Below are 23479 nucleotides of genomic sequence, written 5' to 3'. Positions count from 1 at the left end.
TTATTGCAGCATGCTGGTGAAGCTGGGAACAGAAAGACACTCTCAGTCTAGTATCAGTGCCAAACGCGTTTCGAGAGTCAAAGGCTCTCTTCATCAGTGGCTTGGTAAGTTTAAAATGAAGCAGCAGCATGATACATTTTCAAATAGTTAGCACCTGCCCTCCTTTGGGCGCGGCCTTACACGGCCTTCTGGGTGCTGTAGTTTCAAAGTTATTTAATCCAAGTGGATGCGCCCTTCATAAACATTGTCCATATATACATCCCAGTCAGGTGACAGTGATACATTCTGACCTCGACTCACCGTGCTTTGTTGTTGCAACAAGGTGCGGGAACGAACGCACGCCTGGATAGCGTTCGCTCCCCTTCCGCCTGTGAGGTGCTGTAACCAATGTTCGTAACAGCCAGGTTGAAAAATTCTCTCAAAGGGCCAAGTCCGCGACTTTGGGAGCCGCTAAACATCCAACCACATCCAGGACCCAATATTGGACTGGCCACTCGGAAGCTGTTTGTCAGACATCATCTTTATTGCAGCATGCTGGTGAAGCTGGGAACAGAAAGACACTCTCAGTCTAGTATCAGTGCCAAACGCGTTTCGAGAGTCAAAGGCTCTCTTCATCAGTGGCTTGGTAAGTTTAAAATGAAGCAGCAGCATGATACATTTTCAAATAGTTAGCACCTGCCCTCCTTTGGTCGCGGCCTTACACGGCCTTCTGGGTGCTGTAGTTTCAAAGTTATTTAATCCAAGTGGATGCGCCCTTCATAAACATTGTCCATATATACATCCCAGTCAGGTGACAGTGATACATTCTGACCTCGACTCACCGTGCTTTGTTGTTGCAACAAGGTGCGGGAACGAACGCACGCCTGGATAGCGTTCGCTCCCCTTCCGCCTGTGAGGTGCTGTAACCAATGTTCGTAACAGCCAGGTTGAAAAATTCTCTCAAAGGGCCAAGTCCGCGACTTTGGGAGCCGCTAAACATCCAACCACATCCAGGACCCAATATTGGACTGGCCACTCGGAAGCTGTTTGTCAGACATCATCTTTATTGCAGCATGCTTGTAAGGCTGGGAACAGAAAGACACTCTCAGTCTAGTATCAGTGCCAAACGCGTTTCGAGAGTCAAAGGCTCTCTTCATCAGTGGCTTGGTAAGTTTAAAATGAAGCAGCAGCATGATACATTTTCAAATAGTTAGCACCTGCCCTCCTTTGGGCGCGGCCTTACACGGCCTTCTGGGTGCTGTAGTTTCAAAGTTATTTAATCCAAGTGGATGCGCCCTTCATAAACATTGTCCATATATACATCCCAGTCAGGTGACAGTGATACATTCTGACCTCGACTCACCGTGCTTTGTTGTTGCAACAAGGTGCGGGAACGAACGCACGCCTGGATAGCGTTCGCTCCCCTTCCGCCTGTGAGGTGCTGTAACCAATGTTCGTAACAGCCAGGTTGAAAAATTCTCTCAAAGGGCCAAGTCCGCGACTTTGGGAGCCGCTAAACATCCAACCACATCCAGGACCCAATATTGGACTGGCCACTCGGAAGCTGTTTGTCAGACATCATCTTTATTGCAGCATGCTGGTGAAGCTGGGAACAGAAAGACACTCTCAGTCTAGTATCAGTGCCAAACGCGTTTCGAGAGTCAAAGGCTCTCTACATCAGTGGCTTGGTAAGTTTAAAATGAAGCAGCAGCATGATACATTTTCAAATAGTTAGCACCTGCCCTCCTTTGGGCGCGGCCTTACACGGCCTTCTGGGTGCTGTAGTTTCAAAGTTATTTAATCCAAGTGGATGCGCCCTTCATAAACATTGTCCATATATACATCCCAGTCAGGTGACAGTGATACATTCTGACCTCGACTCACCGTGCTTTGTTGTTGCAACAAGGTGCGGGAACGAACGCACGCCTGGATAGCGTTCGCTCCCCTTCCGCCTGTGAGGTGCTGTAACCAATGTTCGTAACAGCCAGGTTGAAAAATTCTCTCAAAGGGCCAAGTCCGCGACTTTGGGAGCCGCTAAACATCCAACCACATCCAGGACCCAATATTGGACTGGCCACTCGGAAGCTGTTTGTCAGACATCATCTTTATTGCAGCATGCTGGTGAAGCTGGGAACAGAAAGACACTCTCAGTCTAGTATCAGTGTCAAACGCGTTTCGAGAGTCAAAGGCTCTCTTCATCAGTGGCTTGGTAAGTTTAAAATGAAGCAGCAGCATGATACATTTTCAAATAGTTAGCACCTGCCCTCCTTTGGGCGCGGCCTTACACGGCCTTCTGGGTGCTGTAGTTTCAAAGTTATTTAATCCAAGTGGATGCGCCCTTCATAAACATTGTCCATATATACATCCCAGTCAGGTGACAGTGATACATTCTGACCTCGACTCACCGTGCTTTGTTGTTGCAACAAGGTGCGGGAACGAACGCACGCCTGGATAGCGTTCGCTCCCCTTCCGCCTGTGAGGTTCTGTAACCAATGTTCGTAACAGCCAGGTTGAAAAATTCTCTCAAAGGGCCAAGTCCGCGACTTTGGGAGCCGCTAAACATCCAACCACATCCAGGACCCAATATTGGACTGGCCACTCGGAAGCTGTTTGTCAGACATCATCTTTATTGCAGCATGCTGGTGAAGCTGGGAACAGAAAGACACTCTCAGTCTAGTATCAGTGCCAAACGCGTTTCGAGAGTCAAAGGCTCTCTTCATCAGTGGCTTGGTAAGTTTAAAATGAAGCAGCAGCATGATACATTTTCAAATAGTTAGCACCTGCCCTCCTTTGGGCGCGGCCTTACACGGCCTTCTGGGTGCTGTAGTTTCAAAGTTATTTAATCCAAGTGGATGCGCCCTTCATAAACATTGTCCATATATACATCCCAGTCAGGTGACAGTGATACATTCTGACCTCGACTCACCGTGCTTTGTTGTTGCAACAAGGTGCGGGAACGAACGCACGCCTGGATAGCGTTCGCTCCCCTTCCGCCTGTGAGGTGCTGTAACCAATGTTCGTAACAGCCAGGTTGAAAAATTCTCTCAAAGGGCCAAGTCCGCGACTTTGGGAGCCGCTAAACATCCAACCACATCCAGGACCCAATATTGGACTGGCCACTCGGAAGCTGTTTGTCAGACATCATCTTTATTGCAGCATGCTGGTGAAGCTGGGAACAGAAAGACACTCTCAGTCTAGTATCAGTGCCAAACGCGTTTCGAGAGTCAAAGGCTCTCTTCATCAGTGGCTTGGTAAGTTTAAAATGAAGCAGCAGCATGATACATTTTCAAATAGTTAGCACCTGCCCTCCTTTGGGCACGGCCTTACACGGCCTTCTGGGTGCTGTAGTTTCAAAGTTATTTAATCCAAGTGGATGCGCCCTTCATAAACATTGTCCATATATACATCCCAGTCAGGTGACAGTGATACATTCTGACCTCGACTCACCGTGCTTTGTTGTTGCAACAAGGTGCGGGAACGAACGCACGCCTGGATAGCGTTCGCTCCCCTTCCGCCTGTGAGGTGCTGTAACCAATGTTCGTAACAGCCAGGTTGAAAAATTCTCTCAAAGGGCCAAGTCCGCGACTTTGGGAGCCGCTAAACATCCAACCACATCCAGGACCCAATATTGGACTGGCCACTCGGAAGCTGTTTGTCAGACATCATCTTTATTGCAGCATGCTGGTGAAGCTGGGAACAGAAAGACACTCTCAGTCTAGTATCAGTGCCAAACGCGTTTCGAGAGTCAAAGGCTCTCTTCATCAGTGGCTTGGTAAGTTTAAAATGAAGCAGCAGCATGATACATTTTCAAATAGTTAGCACCTGCCCTCCTTTGGGCTCGGCCTTACACGGCCTTCTGGGTGCTGTAGTTTCAAAGTTATTTAATCCAAGTGGATGCGCCCTTCATAAACATTGTCCATATATACATCCCAGTCAGGTGACAGTGATACATTCTGACCTCGACTCACCCTGCTTTGTTGTTGCAACAAGGTGCGGGAACGAACGCACGCCTGGATAGCGTTCGCTCCCCTTCCGCCTGTGAGGTGCTGTAACCAATGTTTGTAACAGCCAGGTTGAAAAATTCTCTCAAAGGGCCAAGTCCGCGACTTTGGGAGCCGCTAAACATCCAACCACATCCAGGACCCAATATTGGACTGGCCACTCGGAAGCTGTTTGTCAGACATCATCTTTATTGCAGCATGCTGGTGAAGCTGGGAACAGAAAGACACTCTCAGTCTAGTATCAGTGCCAAACGCGTTTCGAGAGTCAAAGGCTCTCTTCATCAGTGGCTTGGTAAGTTTAAAATGAAGCAGCAGCATGATACATTTTCAAATAGTTAGCACCTGCCCTCCTTTGGGCGCGGCCTTACACGGCCTTCTGGGTGCTGTAGTTTCAAAGTTATTTAATCCAAGTGGATGCGCCCATCATAAACATTGTCCATATATACATCCCAGTCAGGTGACAGTGATACATTCTGACCTCGACTCACCGTGCTTTGTTGTTGCAACAAGGTGCGGGAACGAACGCACGCCTGGATAGCGTTCGCTCCCCTTCCGCCTGTGAGGTGCTGTAACCAATGTTCGTTACAGCCAGGTTGAAAAATTCTCTCAAAGGGCCAAGTCTGCGACTTTGGGAGCCGCTAAACATCCAACCACATCCAGGACCCAATATTGGACTGGCCACTCGGAAGCTGTTTGTCAGACATCATCTTTATTGCAGCATGAGAGTGTCTTTCTGTTCCCAGCTTCACCAGCATGCTGCAATAAAGATGATGTCTGACAAACAGCTTCCGAGTGGCCAGTCCAATATTGGGTCCTGGATGTGGTTGGATATATATATATATATATATATATATATATATATATATATATATATATATATATACACACACACAGAGCAGAGATGTGCAGAATGTTTTATACTATTAATTACCATTGTTGGAAGTGAGTCATGATGCCTTCTTGCAGCATCGCAGTTCAACCAAACGGCAAATTGTACTTTTTTTTCTTTCTAGTTTCGCCAGTCTGTTGTTCCTAAATTTGGGGTTTCATAATAATGAGGAAATACCATTGCAAATCTAGTCAGTGGTTGTTTTTTTAAATTGCTTTTGACAATCTTATGGGAACCACATTTAGACAGCATTTTTTCTTCTTTTTCTGGCATATTCTCACAATAAAAAACACAAAGAATATATACAATAGATTTTCAAGATCAGACCTATTGGCTTTGCCAATGCTTGTTTGATATACAATTTCGTTGAAAAGGATGGCACCTACGAGGAATTGCACTCTCAGGTAAAGGCTTATTAACAGGAAATGATGGCCCTTTTTTTTCACAACCACTCCATGCTTCCAAACGACATTTGTATGAAGTTGTTATATTCATGACGACTCCACTCTTAGGCCCATATTGATCATTTTCCCATGCAGAGCAACACAGCAAGTCTCCTTGCTGCACTAAAGGAAAGGGTAGCAATGTGCCGTATTTACCACTATATGGCGCATTCCTGTCCTTTCCTAATGCCAACGTATTTTTGGTTGCCTAGTGTCAATGCAGGCACCCTTGCGTCATGGTGCAAGGGTGCATGCAGTGTAGGCAGGATTGTTTTTGTGGCACACCTTCCTGCACAAAAACAATCCTCTAAGGCATTCTCCTCTGTCTGTGAGTGCTGCAGAATGTTTCACACGTAGAAATAGGAAAAAACTAGGAAAAATAAAGATATTTCTCTTCTTTATGTCTCACCTGGGAAAGCGTAGCATTTTTTACTCAATCCCAGGTCTACCACTAATGGTAAAACTGGGGTTGTGCCAAAATCCATGAGTGGATGCGTGGAAACACCCATACGCCACCCATGGAACACCTCCCTTTGGCAGAGTAACGCAAGGCAGTGATTTGCACTGATTTGCGTTACTCCAGATTTATCAAACCATGCAGGGCCACTTTGCGTGGCTTGATTAATTTGACTTGGGTTTTGTGTCGCCCTTGCACAATGCAAGGGTGACACAAAACTTTGATAAATCTGGTCCCCAACTTGTCTGAAGTTATTTATATTTTAATAGAAAGAACCATTTCCTGGTGGTAAATCATCGTACAAATGTCAGTAGTGTACAAAGTCAGAGGGAGGTCAAAATATCATATGAATCCATGAAAGAGACAACGATCACAAATTAGAACTACAAAATCAGACCATGAAATTGGATTTATTTAAAAACTTACAAACATTAACCTGACAAAGGAGAAACGTGCATATGAAATAGACGTCACTGTATAACCATTACTTAAACTTTTACTGCCTTTATGTAGATATCTGGTTGGTTTGAAAGTAAACAGATGTACGTTCCCTATTCCGCAGGGCACAGCTGCTGTAGACCTGAAGTACGTTACATCTGCAGGAGTAAAGCCACCCCCGCAAGGATCCATCTTGATGGTTTTTCTTTCGTTTTCAGGTTAAAGGTCCAGACAAACGTTGGGCCGCGTATCCGCGTTTTATAAACTGGGCACTCGTATATGTTCTTGGTCTCTTGCCGATCCACTGGTATGGCTTTGATGAAGAGGACAGGCATCGGCGGCATCAACTCCTTCAGACGGGCTTCAGCAATGCCCGAGCTCTGTATGTCCCAACGAGCACCTGCCATGGAGATAGAGAACAGTATCATAGACCAAGTACTGTAGACCCAGTTGCAAGTCCCAGGCAGAGGTGATGGGGAAAGCAGAGGTTGCATGCTCAAATGTTTAGGGATTGGGGACGATAAATACAACTCTAATTATTACAACTGTGCTAGCTACCTACCTGCTCCTTGCCCAATATCTTTTTCACCTCTGACATGGACACCTTTCCATTTCTGCTAATGCACTTCCATCACTCTTTCTGCCACTATTGCTATTCACCACAAGACCTTCCCGAAGTATACATAGTAATAGCGTATACAAAGTACCTGTTTCACCAACTGCACAACCTATATCATTTTACTCAGTCAGTGCATGTAATTCATGACCTGTATAATAGTATCCAACCACGATGAGTAATAATCAGTTCTCACTTAAAACACTTTACATTTTCCATAGTTGAAAAATATTTTCTTCTGTTAAACATGAGAAAAGTGAAATGTTGAATATGGCGTGTGTATAAATCTTATGTGCGTAGTGAGGTGCTGCCATGTTTATCCCTTTGTGAAAACAGATTATTAAAGAGGCAAGCACCACGATTTCTAAGTCGCACAAGCTTCCTTAGGCAGGAGAAATAGGTAAAGTTCATGAACATCCTTTATTACACACACACACATTGATGTTATGCTAGGCTTGGGTGGGGCTTGGCAGCATAGGTATGCTTCATAATTTCATGTGCTGTTTAATTCCTTCAAACCCACACAGAAATAAAAGAACACTTTTTAAAGAAACCTTAACTTGCATGAAGAACATAAAATAGCGTGCCATATTGGCATTTTATGAGAGCAATGTGGTAATCCACTGAAGAGTGAACCAACTGCTTCTATTTAGTGTGAATTATGAATCAATATTGTACGGAAATGTCTCTTTTTGTATGGACACTGTTGGACCCGGCCCTTTTGGCAGGTTCACCTCAAGACTTTTTTGCTTTTTCCTAGCCTGTTTCTGGAACCTGGTGTTGGTGATTTTAGGCCTCTGCGCACTTTTTCACTGTGGTACAGTGTAAAGTGCGTGAGCTCTCTGTGTATGTGTGGTGAGTGACCTGCCCTTCCATAGGAATGAATAGGGAATATGTATGCCCATGGTAGTTCCTGATGTGTGGGGAGTGCAGGGTCGAGTTTGGTATGTGCGTAACTCGTGAGATTGAATGCTGCGCAATGGTATATGCGGCCTGATTGTGTCTAGTGTGGAAGTGCTACTTCTAGAAGTTGGCATATTTGTGTAATTTGTGCCTGGCGTGTGATTGGCTGGAGCCTGGCTCCAGGAGGGTGCCTGGGCCTGCTTGTGGATTGACTGTCTGGTTTGAGGATGACAGAGGCTGGGGAGCCCCCAGGAGGTTGTCTGAGTCAGCCCTTGGTTAAATGACTGCATCTGCAACTAGAGTGGTGGGAGGAGATTGCACCTGGGAGTGAATAGGGCTGGGCTTTCCCCACACAATTCTGGCTCCACCCCCTGTGGCGCGTCTGGTGTCCCCAGCCTGGCCTGGGAAAGGAGTTCCCTATAACCAGTTGTAGCTGGTTCTCACATTGCCTGCACCCTGCTAGACAAAGAATTTCTCTGTATAAAAAGGGGCTGTGTCCCCTTACAAAATGGTCTTGTTTCTGACTTGAATCCTGCCAGGGGTGTGCTGCTGCTTGGGCCCAGGGGAAGGCTTGCCTCCCTGGGCCCTGCCCAGCCCCTGGATGCCTGGAGGATTTTCCTTGCTGGGAGCTCTGTTGCTCCATCCTTTGATCTCCAGGACTGCTGGTACCTTTTTGGATTGCTTTGCTTTTGCCAAAGCTTTATTACAGCCTTCCTGCGCCTTATTTTTGGGCTTCGGCACTTGGATTTAACTTCCCTGAGAAAAAGAGAGAGCCTGGGGGCTGAGCAGTGCGTCGCTGTAGCCCTGGCTGAGGGAATCCCCCTCTCCTCGTGGGCTCGTGGTGGGTGTCACCCCGCTTCAGTAATTATTTATATTGCGAGAGCCCACCTCGCTTATGTTTGATTGTAATTACGCAGGTGTCCACCCTGCTTTGTGTGCATTGCTGTGGACGAGGGAGCCTACCCCTCGTTGTGGCCCCCAAGAGTTTACCGCCGCCGTCCGGGCTGTTTGTCGAAGAGGTTGCCGGGCCGCTGCCTAGCGCGACCCGGAAGTGACGGTGGTGGGCGGGGCCAGCACCGGCATCATGTCCGGAGCCTCGCGGGCTCCGTCGTGGAAGTCCCAGTCCCCGAGATGAGAGAGGACCGGGAGAAGCCAGGCGCATGGGGACGGCGGGGCTCCCATGAGGAGAGAGAGCCCCGCCAGCATCGCACCGAGAGAGGAGAACGCAGTGCGAAGCTGCTGCCCCGCCCCATGACAAAGAGCCGAGACCGGAGCAAGAGGAGTCCAGCGAGTCTCCAGAGTCTGGTGAGTGAGGGTTTCCGTCATGGTTGTGGAGGCCCCCGAAGCACCCCGTGGGTGCTTGCTTGTGCTAGAGGGGGCCGCTCCAACAAAGGGGGGCATTTTGTTGTGCAGAGCCCCGGGGCTCACCGGCCGCCATTGTTTGCAAAGAGCCCAGCGAGGCTCAATGGGGCCATTCATTTGTTTGGAGCCCTGAGAGGCTCAGGGAGACATTTTATTTCTTTAGAGCCCGCAAGTCTCTTCTGAGGGCCCAGTCATTTGTTAAAGCCCACGAGAGGCTCCTGAGCATTTTGGCATTTTGAGTCCCCAGCGAGGGACTCCAGCAGCTCAGGAGCATGCCTTTCGAGCCCACGAGAGGCTCCAGAGCGGGGGGCATGTTTCTTTTCAGAGCCCCGTGGCTCCCACGATGGCTATTAGTTGTTCAAAGTCCCTGCGAGGGGCTTGGGGTCCCTTTGGTGTTAAAGAGCCCGAGAGATGCGGATGGCAATGGGTCGCCCCAGCATGTTAATGGTGATGTCCAGAGCCTGTGTGGCTCCAACGTGTTGGAGCAGTGCTGTACTGAGGGTCAGTGAGGGCTCCGCCGCAGTTTTTGTTATTTCTCAGCTGCCTAGCAATTAGTGGGCAGCTGCACCGTTTAGGCGCAAGAGAGAGAGAGTCCCTAGGAGGGACAGAGATGGCACAGAGGTGCCAGGCCTTTTTACAGCTGCGCAGCACTTAGTGCCAGCTGCAATGTTTAGGCCCTTGTGATTTGTCCTCAGCTGCCCAGCAATTAGTGGGCAGCTGCAACGTTTAGGTTTTGCGCCAGTGGCGCACAACTGACTGGCGCTGCATGGCAGCGCGCCCTGACATTCTGGACACAGGGCTCTTTAGTCCCTTTATTGTATGACCAGTTGGCCTGGGGGGCTGATAGGTGATTAGGGCGCAAGGCCCTAAGGTGATTTTGTGCAATGTGGTTATCTGCTATGTTTATGATGGTAATTGCTTAATGTGAGTTTCGCGCAATGTGATGTGGTGCTAGGAAATGTAATGCATTTAATATGATTACGCACCTTGATCTTACACCTCTGAATGTTTTTAGGCATCATGTGTTTTTGCGCTATTGAGTTGTGGTCGGGCACCTCTGAATGTTTTTATGCATCATGTGTCTTCCTTGTTCTTACACCGCTGAATGTATGTTTTGTGCATCATGTGTTTTCCTTCCCTACACCTCTGAATGTTGTGATGCATCATGTGTTCTTGCTTATACCCCTAATTGTATTGTGATACTTAGGTGGTTGTTCTTTCTAGTACAGGTGGTCCTAGTGAGGTCCTGGTTCCCTGCGTGACATTCTCCTAAGGTGGTTAGGGGTGCGTAGGTGGTACTTACCTGTTACCAGTAGTTACTGGTTGTGTGCTATATTTGCTAATTTGTACTACAGTGTTTTTATATCTTATATTCTATGTTCTAGAAGTGCTATTTCTACTAAGTTCTGATTCTGACAGTGGCGCATGTGGCCCTGTCCTGTAAATAATCCCTTGTGAATATTGCCCGTGCCAGTTGGCACAATGTATATTGTGTGATTACTATCTGATGTGTTTTGACAATACAAAAGTTATTTTTATATAACCTTGTGTGGAGTTCCTTTTGTGGTGTGCCTAGGATGTTGTTGCTGTTGTGTGCGTGCGCAAATGCTTTACACATTGCCTCCGGGATAAGCCTGTCTGCTCGTGCCAAGCTACCAAGGGGGTGAGCAGGGGTTACCTTGGCATGTGACTCCCTTGCCCTGACTAGAATGGTGGTTTCTGCCTGGCTTTGGCGTGGCCTTAGCCAACCAGAAATAACCAGTTCTAACAGACACCTCAAAAATTAGGACGAGCGTAGATCGCACTTGAGTTGTTGCTTAGCGATCTGTTGTAATTTTGTTGTGGCGTTCCAACTGGACCCGTTGCTTGCCTTTACTTTTCATTTGTACGTGTTCTTTAAAAATCCTTGCTTGCTAGTAGTCAGTCCTGCCTCTTTGTCCCTCCTTCTTCTTTCTGGTTCCTCTCAGGCAGCAGGGACTAAGTTCTGTCTCATTACACTATGGTTCTTTATCTGTTCTTCTGGGAACTATTTATTTATTGGTTTCCTGCTCTGTTACTGTTTGCCTGTGGTCATCTTTGGTGTCATAGCTGCTTAGGTTTAACTATAGCATTTCTCCCTCCCACCTCCTATTAATGCCACAGTTGGGTTAGTGCTGCCTCCCAAGCTGTGCCTCTCGCTTGTTGCTTATATTTCTTTTATCCTTTTTGTTGTCATTTTGGAAGTCAAAAGTCAGTTGGGCTTCCTTTGGTAGGATTTTAGTTTGGTTTGTACTTCCTGTTTTGAGCCTCTTTTCATAATGAGGAAAAAAATTAATGCTGTTATTGATATATCAATTACAGCGCCCTTGCCCCCACTATTTGTATTCCTCCCTCAGGGAGACTACAGTGCTGTGCTCAGTTCGCTCTCCGTGCTGCCAGGCCTGCCCTCCAAACCTTCCTAGCCTTGGTCACTTCCTCGTAGTGTGCCTGCCCTGTTGAAGGTTTGTTTCCCGTCCCCATTCTTTCTGCCAAGGTTTTTAGGTCTCGCCTGAGCCAATGGGCTTGCGCATTACTCCGGCGAGATTATAGTAAGCGGAAAAGAAAAGTCTACCAAAACGGCTGCGGATCGCATACAGTTCATGTGATCTATGCGCGTGCACAGAGCCAGCCATTCGTCTGTGCCTCGGCATCAGACTTCAAAGGCTGCCTCTCCCCTGCCCTCCCGCGTGCACATCGCGCACAACCATTTATCTGTGCCTCTGCATCAGACTTCAAAGGCTGACGCTCCACCGCCACAGCAATGACGAGAGCTTGTTTCTGGACGAAAGTGAAAGCCTATCGTGCTTGTTTACAGTAGCCTTGCTCCTCAAATGCTGTTGCTGTGTTGCCATCTCTCTAGGAACACTCAGCTTGAAAACACTCGACTTGAGCTGCAATGCTAAATCCGCTATGCTTTAGACACGTTGATCCCTCGCAGTCTGTGCTGACTCTGCCCCTCCTGATTCTAAAACTGACCAACGGAGTCACCACACAGACTCTACCCTCTGTCTTATGATGTCTGACCTGCCACCAATTACTTCGGACCCTCACCCTCACCACCCTCCCTCACCCTCACACCCCTTCACCGTCACCCACCCTCACAACCCTCACCCACCATCACACACCTCACCCTCACAACCCTCTCACACCCTCACACCCCCACACACCCTCACACACCACATCACTCAGGGACACCACCACATCACTCAGGGGCACCACCACATCACTTGGGGACACCACCACATCACTCAGGGGCACCACCACATCACTCTGGGACACCACCATATCACTCTGGGACACCACCATATCACTCTGGGACACCGCCATATCACTCTGGGACACCACCACATCACTCAGGGACACCACCACATCACTCAGGGACACCACCACATCACTCAGGGACACCACCACATCACTCAGGAGCCACACTCAGGGACACCACCACATCACTCGGGGATACCACCACATCACTCGGGGACACCACCACATCACACGGGGACACCACCCGGGGACACCACCACATCACTCGGGGACACCACCACATCACTCGGGGACACCACCACATCACTCGGGAACACCACCACATTACTCTGGAACACCACCACATCACTCTGGAACACCACCACATCACTCAGGAACACCACTACATCACTCAGGAACACCACTACATCACTCGGGGACACCACCACATCACTCAGGGACACCACCACATCACTCAGGGGCACCACTCAGGGGCACCACCACATCACCCTGGGACACCATCAAAATACTCAGGGACACCACCACATCACTCAGGGACACCACCACATCACTCAGGAGCCCCACTCAGGGACACCACCACATCACTCGGGGATACCACCACATCACTCGGGGACACCACCAAATCACACGGGGACACCACCCGGGGACACCACCACATCACTCGGGGACACCACCACATCACTCGGGGACACCACCACATAACTCTGGGACACCACCACATAACTCTGGGACACCACCACATCACTCGGGGACACCACCACATCACTCGGGGACACACCACATCACTCAGGGGCACCACTTAGGGGCACCACCACATCACTCGGGGACACCACCAAATCACTCGGGGACACCACCACATCACTCGGGGACACCACCACATCAATCGGGGACACCACCACATCACTCGGGAACACCACCACATCACTCTGGGACACCACCACATCACTCTGGGACACCACCACATCACTCTGGGACACCACCACATCACTCTGGGACACCACCACATCCCTCTGGGACACCACCACATCACTCAGGGACACCACCACATCACTCAGGGACACCACCACATCACTCAGGAGCCCCACTCAGGGACACCACCACAACACTCGGAGATACCACCACAACACTCGGGGACACCACCACATCACACGGGGACACCACGCGGGGACACCACCACATCACTCGGGGACACCACCACATCACTCAGGGGCACCACCACATCACTCGGGGGCACCACCACATCACTCGGGGGCACCACCACATCACTCGGGGGTACCACCACATCACTCGGGGACACCACCACATCACTTGGGGACACCACCACATCACTTGGGGTCACCACCACATCACTCAGGGGCACCACCACATCACTCTGGGACACCACCACATCACTCTGGGACACCATCACATCACTCTGGGACACCACCATATCACTCTGGGACACCACCATATCACTCTGGGACACCACCACATCACTCTGGGACACCACCACATCACTCAGGGACACCACCACATCACTCAGGGACACCACCACATCACTCAGGAGCCCCACTCAGGGACACCACCACATCACTCGGGGATACCACCACATCACTCGGGGACACCACCAAATCACACGGGGACACCACCCAGGAACACCACCACATCACTCGGGGACACCACCACATCACTCGGGGGCACCACCACATCACTCGGGGTCACCACCACATCACTCGGGGACACCACCACATCACTCGGGGACACCACCACATCACTCAGGGACACCACCACATCACTCAGGGACACCCCCACATCACTCAGGAGCCCCACTCAGGGACACCACCACATCACTTGGGGACACCACCACATCACTTGGGGACACCACCACATCACTCAGGGACACCACCACATCACTCGGGGCACCACCACATCACTTGGGGACACCACCACATCATTAAGGGGCACCACCACATCACTCTGGGACACCACCATATCACTCTGGGACACCACCATATCACTCTGGGACACCACCATATCACTCTGGGACACCACCATATCACTCTGGGACACCACCTCATCACTCAGGGACACCACCACATCACTCAGGGACACCACCACATCACTCAGGAGCCCCACTCAGGGACACCACCACATCACTCGGGGATACCACCACATCACTCGGGGACACCACCACATCACACGGTGACACCACCACATCACTCGGGGGCACCACCACATCACTCGGGGGCACCACCACATCACTCGGGGGCACCACCACATCACTCGGGGGCACCATCACATCACTCGGGGACACCATCACATCACTCGGGGACACCACCACATCACTCGGGGACACCACCACATCACTCGGGAACACCCCCACATCACTCTGGAACACCAACCCATCACTCTGGAACACCACCACATCACTCAGGAACACCACTAAATCACTCAGGAACACCACTACATCACTCGGGGACACCACCACATCACTCAGGGACACCACCATATCACTCAGGGGCACCACTCAGGGACACCACCACATCACTCAAGGTCACCACCACATCACTCAGAGACACCACCACATCACTCGGGGACACCACCGCATCACTCAGGGAAACCAGCACATCACTCAGAGACACCACCACATCACTCAGGGACACCGCCATATCACTCAGGGACACCACCACATCATTCAGGAACAACACTGCATCACTCTGGGACACCACCACATCACTCTGGGACACCACCACATCACTCAGGGGCACCTCCACATCACACAGGAACACCACCACATCACTCAGGGACACCACCACATCACTCAGGAGCCCCACTCAGGGACACCACCACAATACTCGGGGATACCACCATGTTGGACTTGGCCCTTCTGGCAGGTTCACCCCTGAACTTTTTGCTTGGTGTTTGTGACCCAGTGATAGTGATTTCTGGTCTTTGCGCACTTTGACACTGTGGCGCAGTGTAAAGTGCGTGCGCTCCCTGAGTGCGTGGAGTGAGATTGGCCTGCCCTCCCATAGGAATGCATGGGGAATGTCTGTGTCCCTGGTAGTTCCTGATGCGTGAGGCGTTCATGCTCAAGTTTGGTATGTGCACACTCGTGTGATTGAATGCTTCGCAACGATGTATGTGGCATGACTGTGTCTTGTGCGGAAGGGCCACTTCTAGGAGTTGGCATATTAATGTAAAATATGCCTGGCGTGTGATTGGCTGGAGCTGGCTGGGATGCCAGGCTCCAGGAGTCTGTGTGGGTCTGCCCCGGTGGTGAATGGAGAGATTAGCATGCTGATGTGAGGGAGGGGCTGTACCTGTGTCCTGAGTGAGGCTGGGTTTCCCCAACACAATGCTGGCTCCGCCCCCTGTGGTGCGTCTAATGACCCAAGCCCTGCCAGTGAATAGAGAGGGTGGTTGAGCCCATCAACAGTGCTCACAGACCAGCTGCGACTGGTTCTGCCCCCACCCTGCCCAAAGACAAAGGAATTGTCTGTATAAAAAGAGGCTGTGACCTCTTGAAAAATGTTCTTGTTCTCAACTTGAATCTGACCAGGGGCATGCTGCTGCTGGGGCCCGGGGGAAGGCTTGCCTCCCTGGGCCCTGCCCAGCCCCTGGACTCCTGCAGGACTTTGCTGGACTATGGACTTCCCTAAAGCGCCTGGGAGCGCTTGTTCTGTGGCTCTAGCGCTGGGGAAGCGCTTTATCCTGCTTGTAGCGCTGGGAGCGCTTTCTGTCTGACCTAGCGCTTGGGAGCGCTGTTCTTACCAAGCCGGTGCCCACCCGGCATTTGCCCCGTTCTTGAAAAGAGCCCTGGGCCCCCAACGAGGGTCTGCCTCGTTTTATGTGTTACTCTCGAGGGAGCCTACCCCTCGTCATTTTCCCCGAGTCACCACCGCCGGCCCGGGACCCCTTGTGATGTTTTCCCGGGGCCGTGCCGTGATTGGCTGCCGGCCCGGGATTCCCTGTGCGCTGTCCCCGGGCCGCGCCGTGATTGGCTGCCGGCCCGGGATTCCCTGGTGACGTCGTCCCCGGGCCGCGCCGTGATTGGCTGCCAGCCCGAGCAGATTGCCTAGTCCCGCCCCCGGAGCCCGAGGAAGCAGGAAGCGGCGGGAGCCTACTCCGCGCTCCTGAAGTGCCTAGAGAATCTGCCGTCTCCCCCCCCCCCCCCGTGGCCCCCAGGAGCGAGGGAGAGCCCCGGAGAGCGAGAAGAGACCTGCGCGTCCACAACCCGGTGAGTGCTGCAGGAAGGAGAGGAGGGGCGTCGGGGCACATTGCCGGAGCCCGCCCCTCCCCTCCAGTGCGAGCGCTCGGGTGCTCAGAGTCCTGTGGGGCCTTCCCTGATGACCGAGTCCCCCGATAGGGACTCCGCCTATGTGAAACCGAGCCCGAGAGGCTCAGGGGGGCAGTTCTTAATCGAGAGTCCCCCGAGAGGGATTCCACCACCCCCCGTTATTCATGAGCCCGAGAAGGCTCCAACGTGGCCCAGTTGTTTGTTAGAGCCGCGAAGGCTCTGGGGGCATTTGTTAATTAGGAGCCCGAGGCTCCAGGGCCCACCTTGTTTTTAGAGCCCCGAGAGGCTCAGAAGCGCCGCATTTGGTTACTGTACTCAGAGCCCAGTGAGGCTCCAAAAAGGGAACAAATATATGTTCAGAGCTTGCGAGGCTCCCAAGTTGCCCCCCCCCCCAGCATCTACAGCTGCCCAGCACTTTGTGGGCAGCTGCCACGTTTAGGTCTTGGTGCAGTGGAGCAACCTGGACCCTGGACTTTTGATGTCAGTTCTGTGTTAATGTGATTTATGGGAAGTGTTCTTTGCTGCACCTCTGAATGTGTTGTAGATGCATCATGTGCCTTGTTCCTTACACCGCTGAACGTGTGTTGATGCGTCATGTGTTCCTTACACCGCTGAATGTGTTGTTGATACATCATGTGTTTTCCTTCCCTGCACCTCTGAATGTATGTTTATGCATCATGTGTTTTGTCCCCAGGTCTATGCCCCTACTTGTATTGTGATACTTAGGTGGTTGTTCTTGCTAGTACAGGTGGTGCTAGTGAGGTCCTGGTTCCCTGCGTGACCTGTTCCTAAGGTGGTTAGGATTGCGTAGGTGGTACTTACCTGATTACCAGCAGATACTTGTTTTGGGCTACAGTGATTTTCTGTTATGTTCTAAGTGATATTCCAAGGGCTTGATACTGAGCTCGCCCCCTGACCAGAGTCCCAGGACCAGTGGACTCTATTTGTACCTTCTCTGACAAATTGCTGGGACTTGTCTGATCTCCCTGGGCCACTGGGGCCTCGCTGAAGTATGCCTCGCTCACTCCCCTCGGCAGCTCGTGCCGGCCGCCCGTCCAAGCCTCGAGCTGCGCCGCTCTCCCCTGAGCCGCGCCGCTTCGCTGGGCCGCCCGCATCCTGCCTCCCCCTCCTCTTCTGAGCCGCACACATTGGTCGCCCCAGAGAAACGCTTGTAGCTAGCTGGCCGCCCGCTCAAGTTTACTAAGGAGGTCACTCGCATTATCCCGCAACCAGGACGGGAGGTACTGTCCGATAGGCTCTATGTTCTAAGTTCTAGGCCTACAAGTATTGTATTCTAAGATCTGAAAGTGCTGATTCCTGACAGTGGTCAAAGTGGCCCTGTCTTGTACATATCCCTTGTAAATTCTGCCCGTGCCTGTTGGCACATTGTAAAGTGTGTGTTTTTATCTAATGTGTTTTGGTGTAATACAAAGGCTATTTTTATGTATAACCTTGTGTGGAGTTTCCTTTGTGGTGGGCAATGGGTGTTGTTGCTGGGGTGCGTGCGCAAATAATTAACTCATATCGCCTCCAAGTTTAGCCTTGCTGCTCGCGCCACGTTACCTAGAGGGTGAGCAGGGGTTATCTTGGCGTGTATCTCCCTTGCCCTGACTTAGGAGTGGTGGTCTCTGACTGACTTTGGCGCAAGGGATCCCATTTCTAACACACCACATCACCCGGGGACACCACCACATCACACGGGGACACCACCCGGGGACTCTGGGACACCACCACATCACTCTGGGACACCACCACATCACTCTGGGTCACCACCACATCCCTCTGGGACACCACCACATCACTCAGGGACACCACCACATCACTCAGGAGCCCCACTCGGGGACACCACCACATCACACGGGGACACCACCACATCACTCGGGGACACCACCACATCACTCTGGGGCACCACCACATCACTCTGGGACACCACCACATCACTCAGGGGCACCAATCAGGGACACCACCAAATGACTCAGGGACACCACCACATCACTCAGGGACACCACCACATCACTCAGGGACACCACCACATCACTCAGGGACACCACCACATCACTTGAGGACACCACCACATCACTCAGGGGCACCAATCAGGGACACCACCAAATGACTCAGGGACACCACCACATCACTCAGGGACACCACCACATCACTCAGGGACACCACCACATCACTCGAGGACACCACCACATCACTCGGCGACACCACCACATCACTCGGGGACACCACCACATCACTCGGGGATACCACCACATCACTCGGAGACACCACCACATCACATGGGGACAACCCTGGGACACCACCACATCACTCGGGGACACCACCACATCACTCATCACTCGGGACACCACCACATAACTTGGGGACACCACCACATCACTTGGGGACACCACCACATCACTTGGGGACACCACCACATCACTTAGGGACACCACCACATCACTCAGGGACACCACCACATCACTCAGGAACACCACCACATCACTCAGGAACACCACTACATCACTCAGGAACACCACCACATCACTCAGGGACACCACCACATCACTCTGGGACACCACCACATCACTCTGGGACACCACCACATCACTCGGGGACACCACCACATCACTCGGGGACACCACCACATTACTCGGGGACACCACCACATTACTCGGGAACTCCTCCATATCACTCGGGAACACCTCAACATCACTCGGGGACACCTCCACATCACTCTGGGACACCACCACATCACTCAGGAACACCACCACATCACTCGGGAACACCGCCACATCACTCAGGAACACCACCACATCACTCGGGAACACCACCACATCACTCAGGAACACCACCACATCACTCGGGGACACCACCACATCACTCGGGGACACCACCACATCACTCAGGACCACCACTACATTACTCAGGAACACCACCACATGACTCAGGGACACCACCACATCACTCAGGGGCACCACTCAGGGGCACCACCACTTCACTCCAGGGCACTAGTCAGGGGCACCACCACATCACTCAGGGACACCACCACATCATTCAGGGACACCACCACATCACTCGGGGACACCACCACATCACTCTGTGATGCCACCACATCACTCTGTGACACCACCACATCACTCTGTGACACCACCACATCACTCTGTGACACCACCACATCACTCTGGGACACCACCACATCACTCGGGGACACCAACACATCACTCGGGGACACCACCACATGACTCGGGGACAGCACCACATCACTATGGGACACCACCACATCACTCTGGGACACCACCACATCACTCTGGGACACCACCACATCACTCTGGGACACCACCACATCAATCAGGGACACCACCACATCACTCGGGGACACCACCACATCACTCGGGGACACCACCACATCACTCGGGGACACCACCACATCACTCTGTGACACCACCACATCACTCAGGGGCACCACTTAGGGACACCACCACATCACTCGGGGACACCACCACATCACTCAGGGTTCGGGGACACCACCACATCACTCGGGGGCACCACCACATCACTCGGTGGCACCACCACATCACTCGGGGGCACCACCACATCACTCGGGGGCACCACCTCATCACTCGGGGACACCACCACATCACTCGGGGACACCACCACATCACTCGGGGACACCGCCTCATCTCTCGGGGACACCACCTCATCACTCGGGGACACCACCACATCACTCAGAGACACCACCACATCACTCAGGAACACCACCACATCACTCTGGGACACCACCACACCACTCAGGGACACCACCACATCACTCAGGGACACCACCACATCACTCAGAGACACCACCATATCACTCGGGAAAACCACCACATCACTCGGGGACACCACCACATCACTCGGGGACACCACCACATCACTCGGGGACACCACCAAGTCACTCTAAGGAACCACCACATCACTCAGGGGCACCACCACATCACTCAGGGGCACCACCACATCACTCAGGGACACCACCACATCACTCAGGGGCACCACCACATCAGTCGGGGACACCACCATATCAGTCGGGGACACCACCACATCACTCGGGGACACCACCACATCACTCAGGGTTCGGGGCCACCACCACATCACTCAGGGTTCGGGGACACCACCACATCACTCGGGGACACCACCACATCACTCAGGGACACCACCACATCACTCAGGGACACCACCACATCACTAAGGAACACCACCACATCACTCAGGAACACCACCACATCACTCGGGAACACCACCACATCACTCGGGAACACCACCACATCACTCAGGAACATCACCACATCACTCAGGAACACCACCACATCACTCAGGAACATCACCACATCACTCAGGGACACCACCACATCACTCAGGGGCACCACTCAGGGACACCACCACATCACTCAAGGACACCACCACATCACTCAGAGACACCACCACATCACTCGGGGACACCACCACATCACTCAGAGACACCACCACATCACTCAGGGAAACCAGCACATCACTCTGAGACACCACCACATCACTCGGACACACCACCACATCACTCGGACACACCACCACATTACTCGAACACACCACTACATCACTCGGACACACCACCACATCACTCTGGGACACCACCACATCACTCATGGGCACCACTCAGGGACACCACCACATCACTCAGGGACACAACCACATCACTCAGGGACACCACCACATCACTCAGGGGCACCACTTAGGGACACCACCACATCACTCAGGGACACAACCACATCACTCTGTGACACCACCACATCACTCTGGGGCACCACCACATCACTCAGGGGCACCACTTAGGGACACCACCACATCACTCGGGGACACCACCACATCACTCAGGGTTCGGGGACACCACCACATCACTCGGGGGCACCACCACATCACTCGGTGGCACCACCACATCACTCGGGGGCACCACCACATCACTCGGGGGCACCACCTCATCACTCGGGGGCACCACCTTATCACTCGGGGACACCACCACATCACTCGGGGACACCACCACATCACTCGGGGACACCGCCTCATCTCTCGGGGACACCACCTCATCACTCGGGGACACCACCACATCACTCGGAGACACCACCACATCACTCAGGAACACCACCACATCACTCTGGGAATCCACCACACCACTCAGGGACACCACCACATCACTCAGGGACACCACCACATCACTCAGAGACACCACCATATCACTCGGGAAAACCACCACATCACTCGGGGACACCACCACATCACTCGGGGACACCACCACATCACTCTAAGGCACCACCACATCACTCAGGGGCACCACCACATCAGTCAGGGACACCACCACATCAGTCGGGGACACCACCACATCACTCGGGGACACCACCACATCACTCAGGGTTCGGGGACACCACCACATCACTCAGGGTTCGGGGACACCACCACATCACTCGGGGACACCACCACATCACTCAGGGACACCACCACATCACTCAGGGACACCACCACATCACTCGGAAAAACCACCACATCACTCAGGGACACCACCACATCACTCGGAAAAACCACCACATCACTCGGGGACACCACCACATCACTCGGGGACACCACAACATCACTCGGGGACACCACCACATCACTCTGTGACACCACCACATCACTCTGTGACACCAACACATCACTCTGGGACACCACCACATCACTCGGGGATACCACCACATCACTCGGGGACACCACCACATCACACGGGGACACCACCACATCACTCGGGGACACCACCACATCACTCGGGTGCACCACCACACCACTCGGGGCACCACCACATCACTCGGGGACACCAACACATCACTCTGGGACACCACCACATTACTTGGGGACACCACCACATCACTCAGGGGCACAACCACATCACTCAGGGACACCACCACATCACTCAGGGACACCACCACATCACTCAGGGACACCACCACATCACTAAGGAACACCACCACATCACTCAGGAACACCACCACATCACTCGGGAACACCACCACATCACTCAGGAACACCACCACATCACTCGGGAACACCACCACATCACTCAGGAACATCACCACATCACTCAGGAACACCACCACATCACTCAGGAACATCACCACATCACTCAGGGACACCACCACATCACTCAGGGGCACCACTCAGGGACACCACCACATCACTCAAGGACACCACCACATCACTCAAGGACACCACCACATCACTCAGAGACACCACCACATCACTCGGGGACACCACCACATCACTCGGGGACACCACCACATCACTCAGGGAAACCAGCACATCACTCAGACACACCACCACATCACTCGGACACACCACCACATCACTCGAACACACCACCACATCACTCGGACACACCACCACATCACTCTGGGACACCACCACATCACTCATGGGCACCACTCAGGGACACCACCACATCACTCAGGGACACAACCACATCACTCAGGGACACCACCACATCACTCAGGGACACAACCACATCACTCAGGGGCACCACTCAGGGACACCACCACATCACTCAAGGACACCACCACATCACTCGGAGACACCACCACACCACTCAGAGACACCACCACATCACTCTGGGACACCACCACATCACTTTGGGACACCACCACATCATTCTGGGACACCACCACATCACTCTGGGACACCTCCACATCACTCTGGGACACCACCACATCACTCGGGGAACCCACCACATCACTCAGGTCACCACTCAGGGGCACCACCACATCTCTCGGGGACACCACCACATCACTCGGGGACACCACCACATCACTCGG

The 23479-nt window shown here is 52.4% G+C and overlaps 1 protein-coding gene across 1 annotated transcript in view; it reads right to left on the bottom strand.

The window, feature by feature from the left end:
• Window positions 1–6359: 6359 nt before the first annotated feature.
• The window catches only part of DNAH17 (dynein axonemal heavy chain 17), a 15539113-nt gene continuing 15521993 nt past the window's right edge, over window positions 6360–23479 (bottom strand). Inside the window, exon 82 of the mRNA XM_086931082.1 lies at window positions 6360–6607. Coding sequence (XP_086787208.1) covers window positions 6360–6607 — 248 coding nt within the window. The remainder of the gene's footprint in view (window positions 6608–23479) is intronic.

The sequence above is a fragment of the Lissotriton vulgaris genome, chromosome 7 (assembly GCF_964263255.1).
Source record: "Lissotriton vulgaris chromosome 7, aLisVul1.2, whole genome shotgun sequence".
Taxonomy (NCBI): domain Eukaryota; kingdom Metazoa; phylum Chordata; class Amphibia; order Caudata; family Salamandridae; genus Lissotriton; species Lissotriton vulgaris.
The sequence above is the reverse complement of the archived record's forward strand: the minus strand, read 5'-3'. Positions and strand labels throughout refer to the sequence as shown.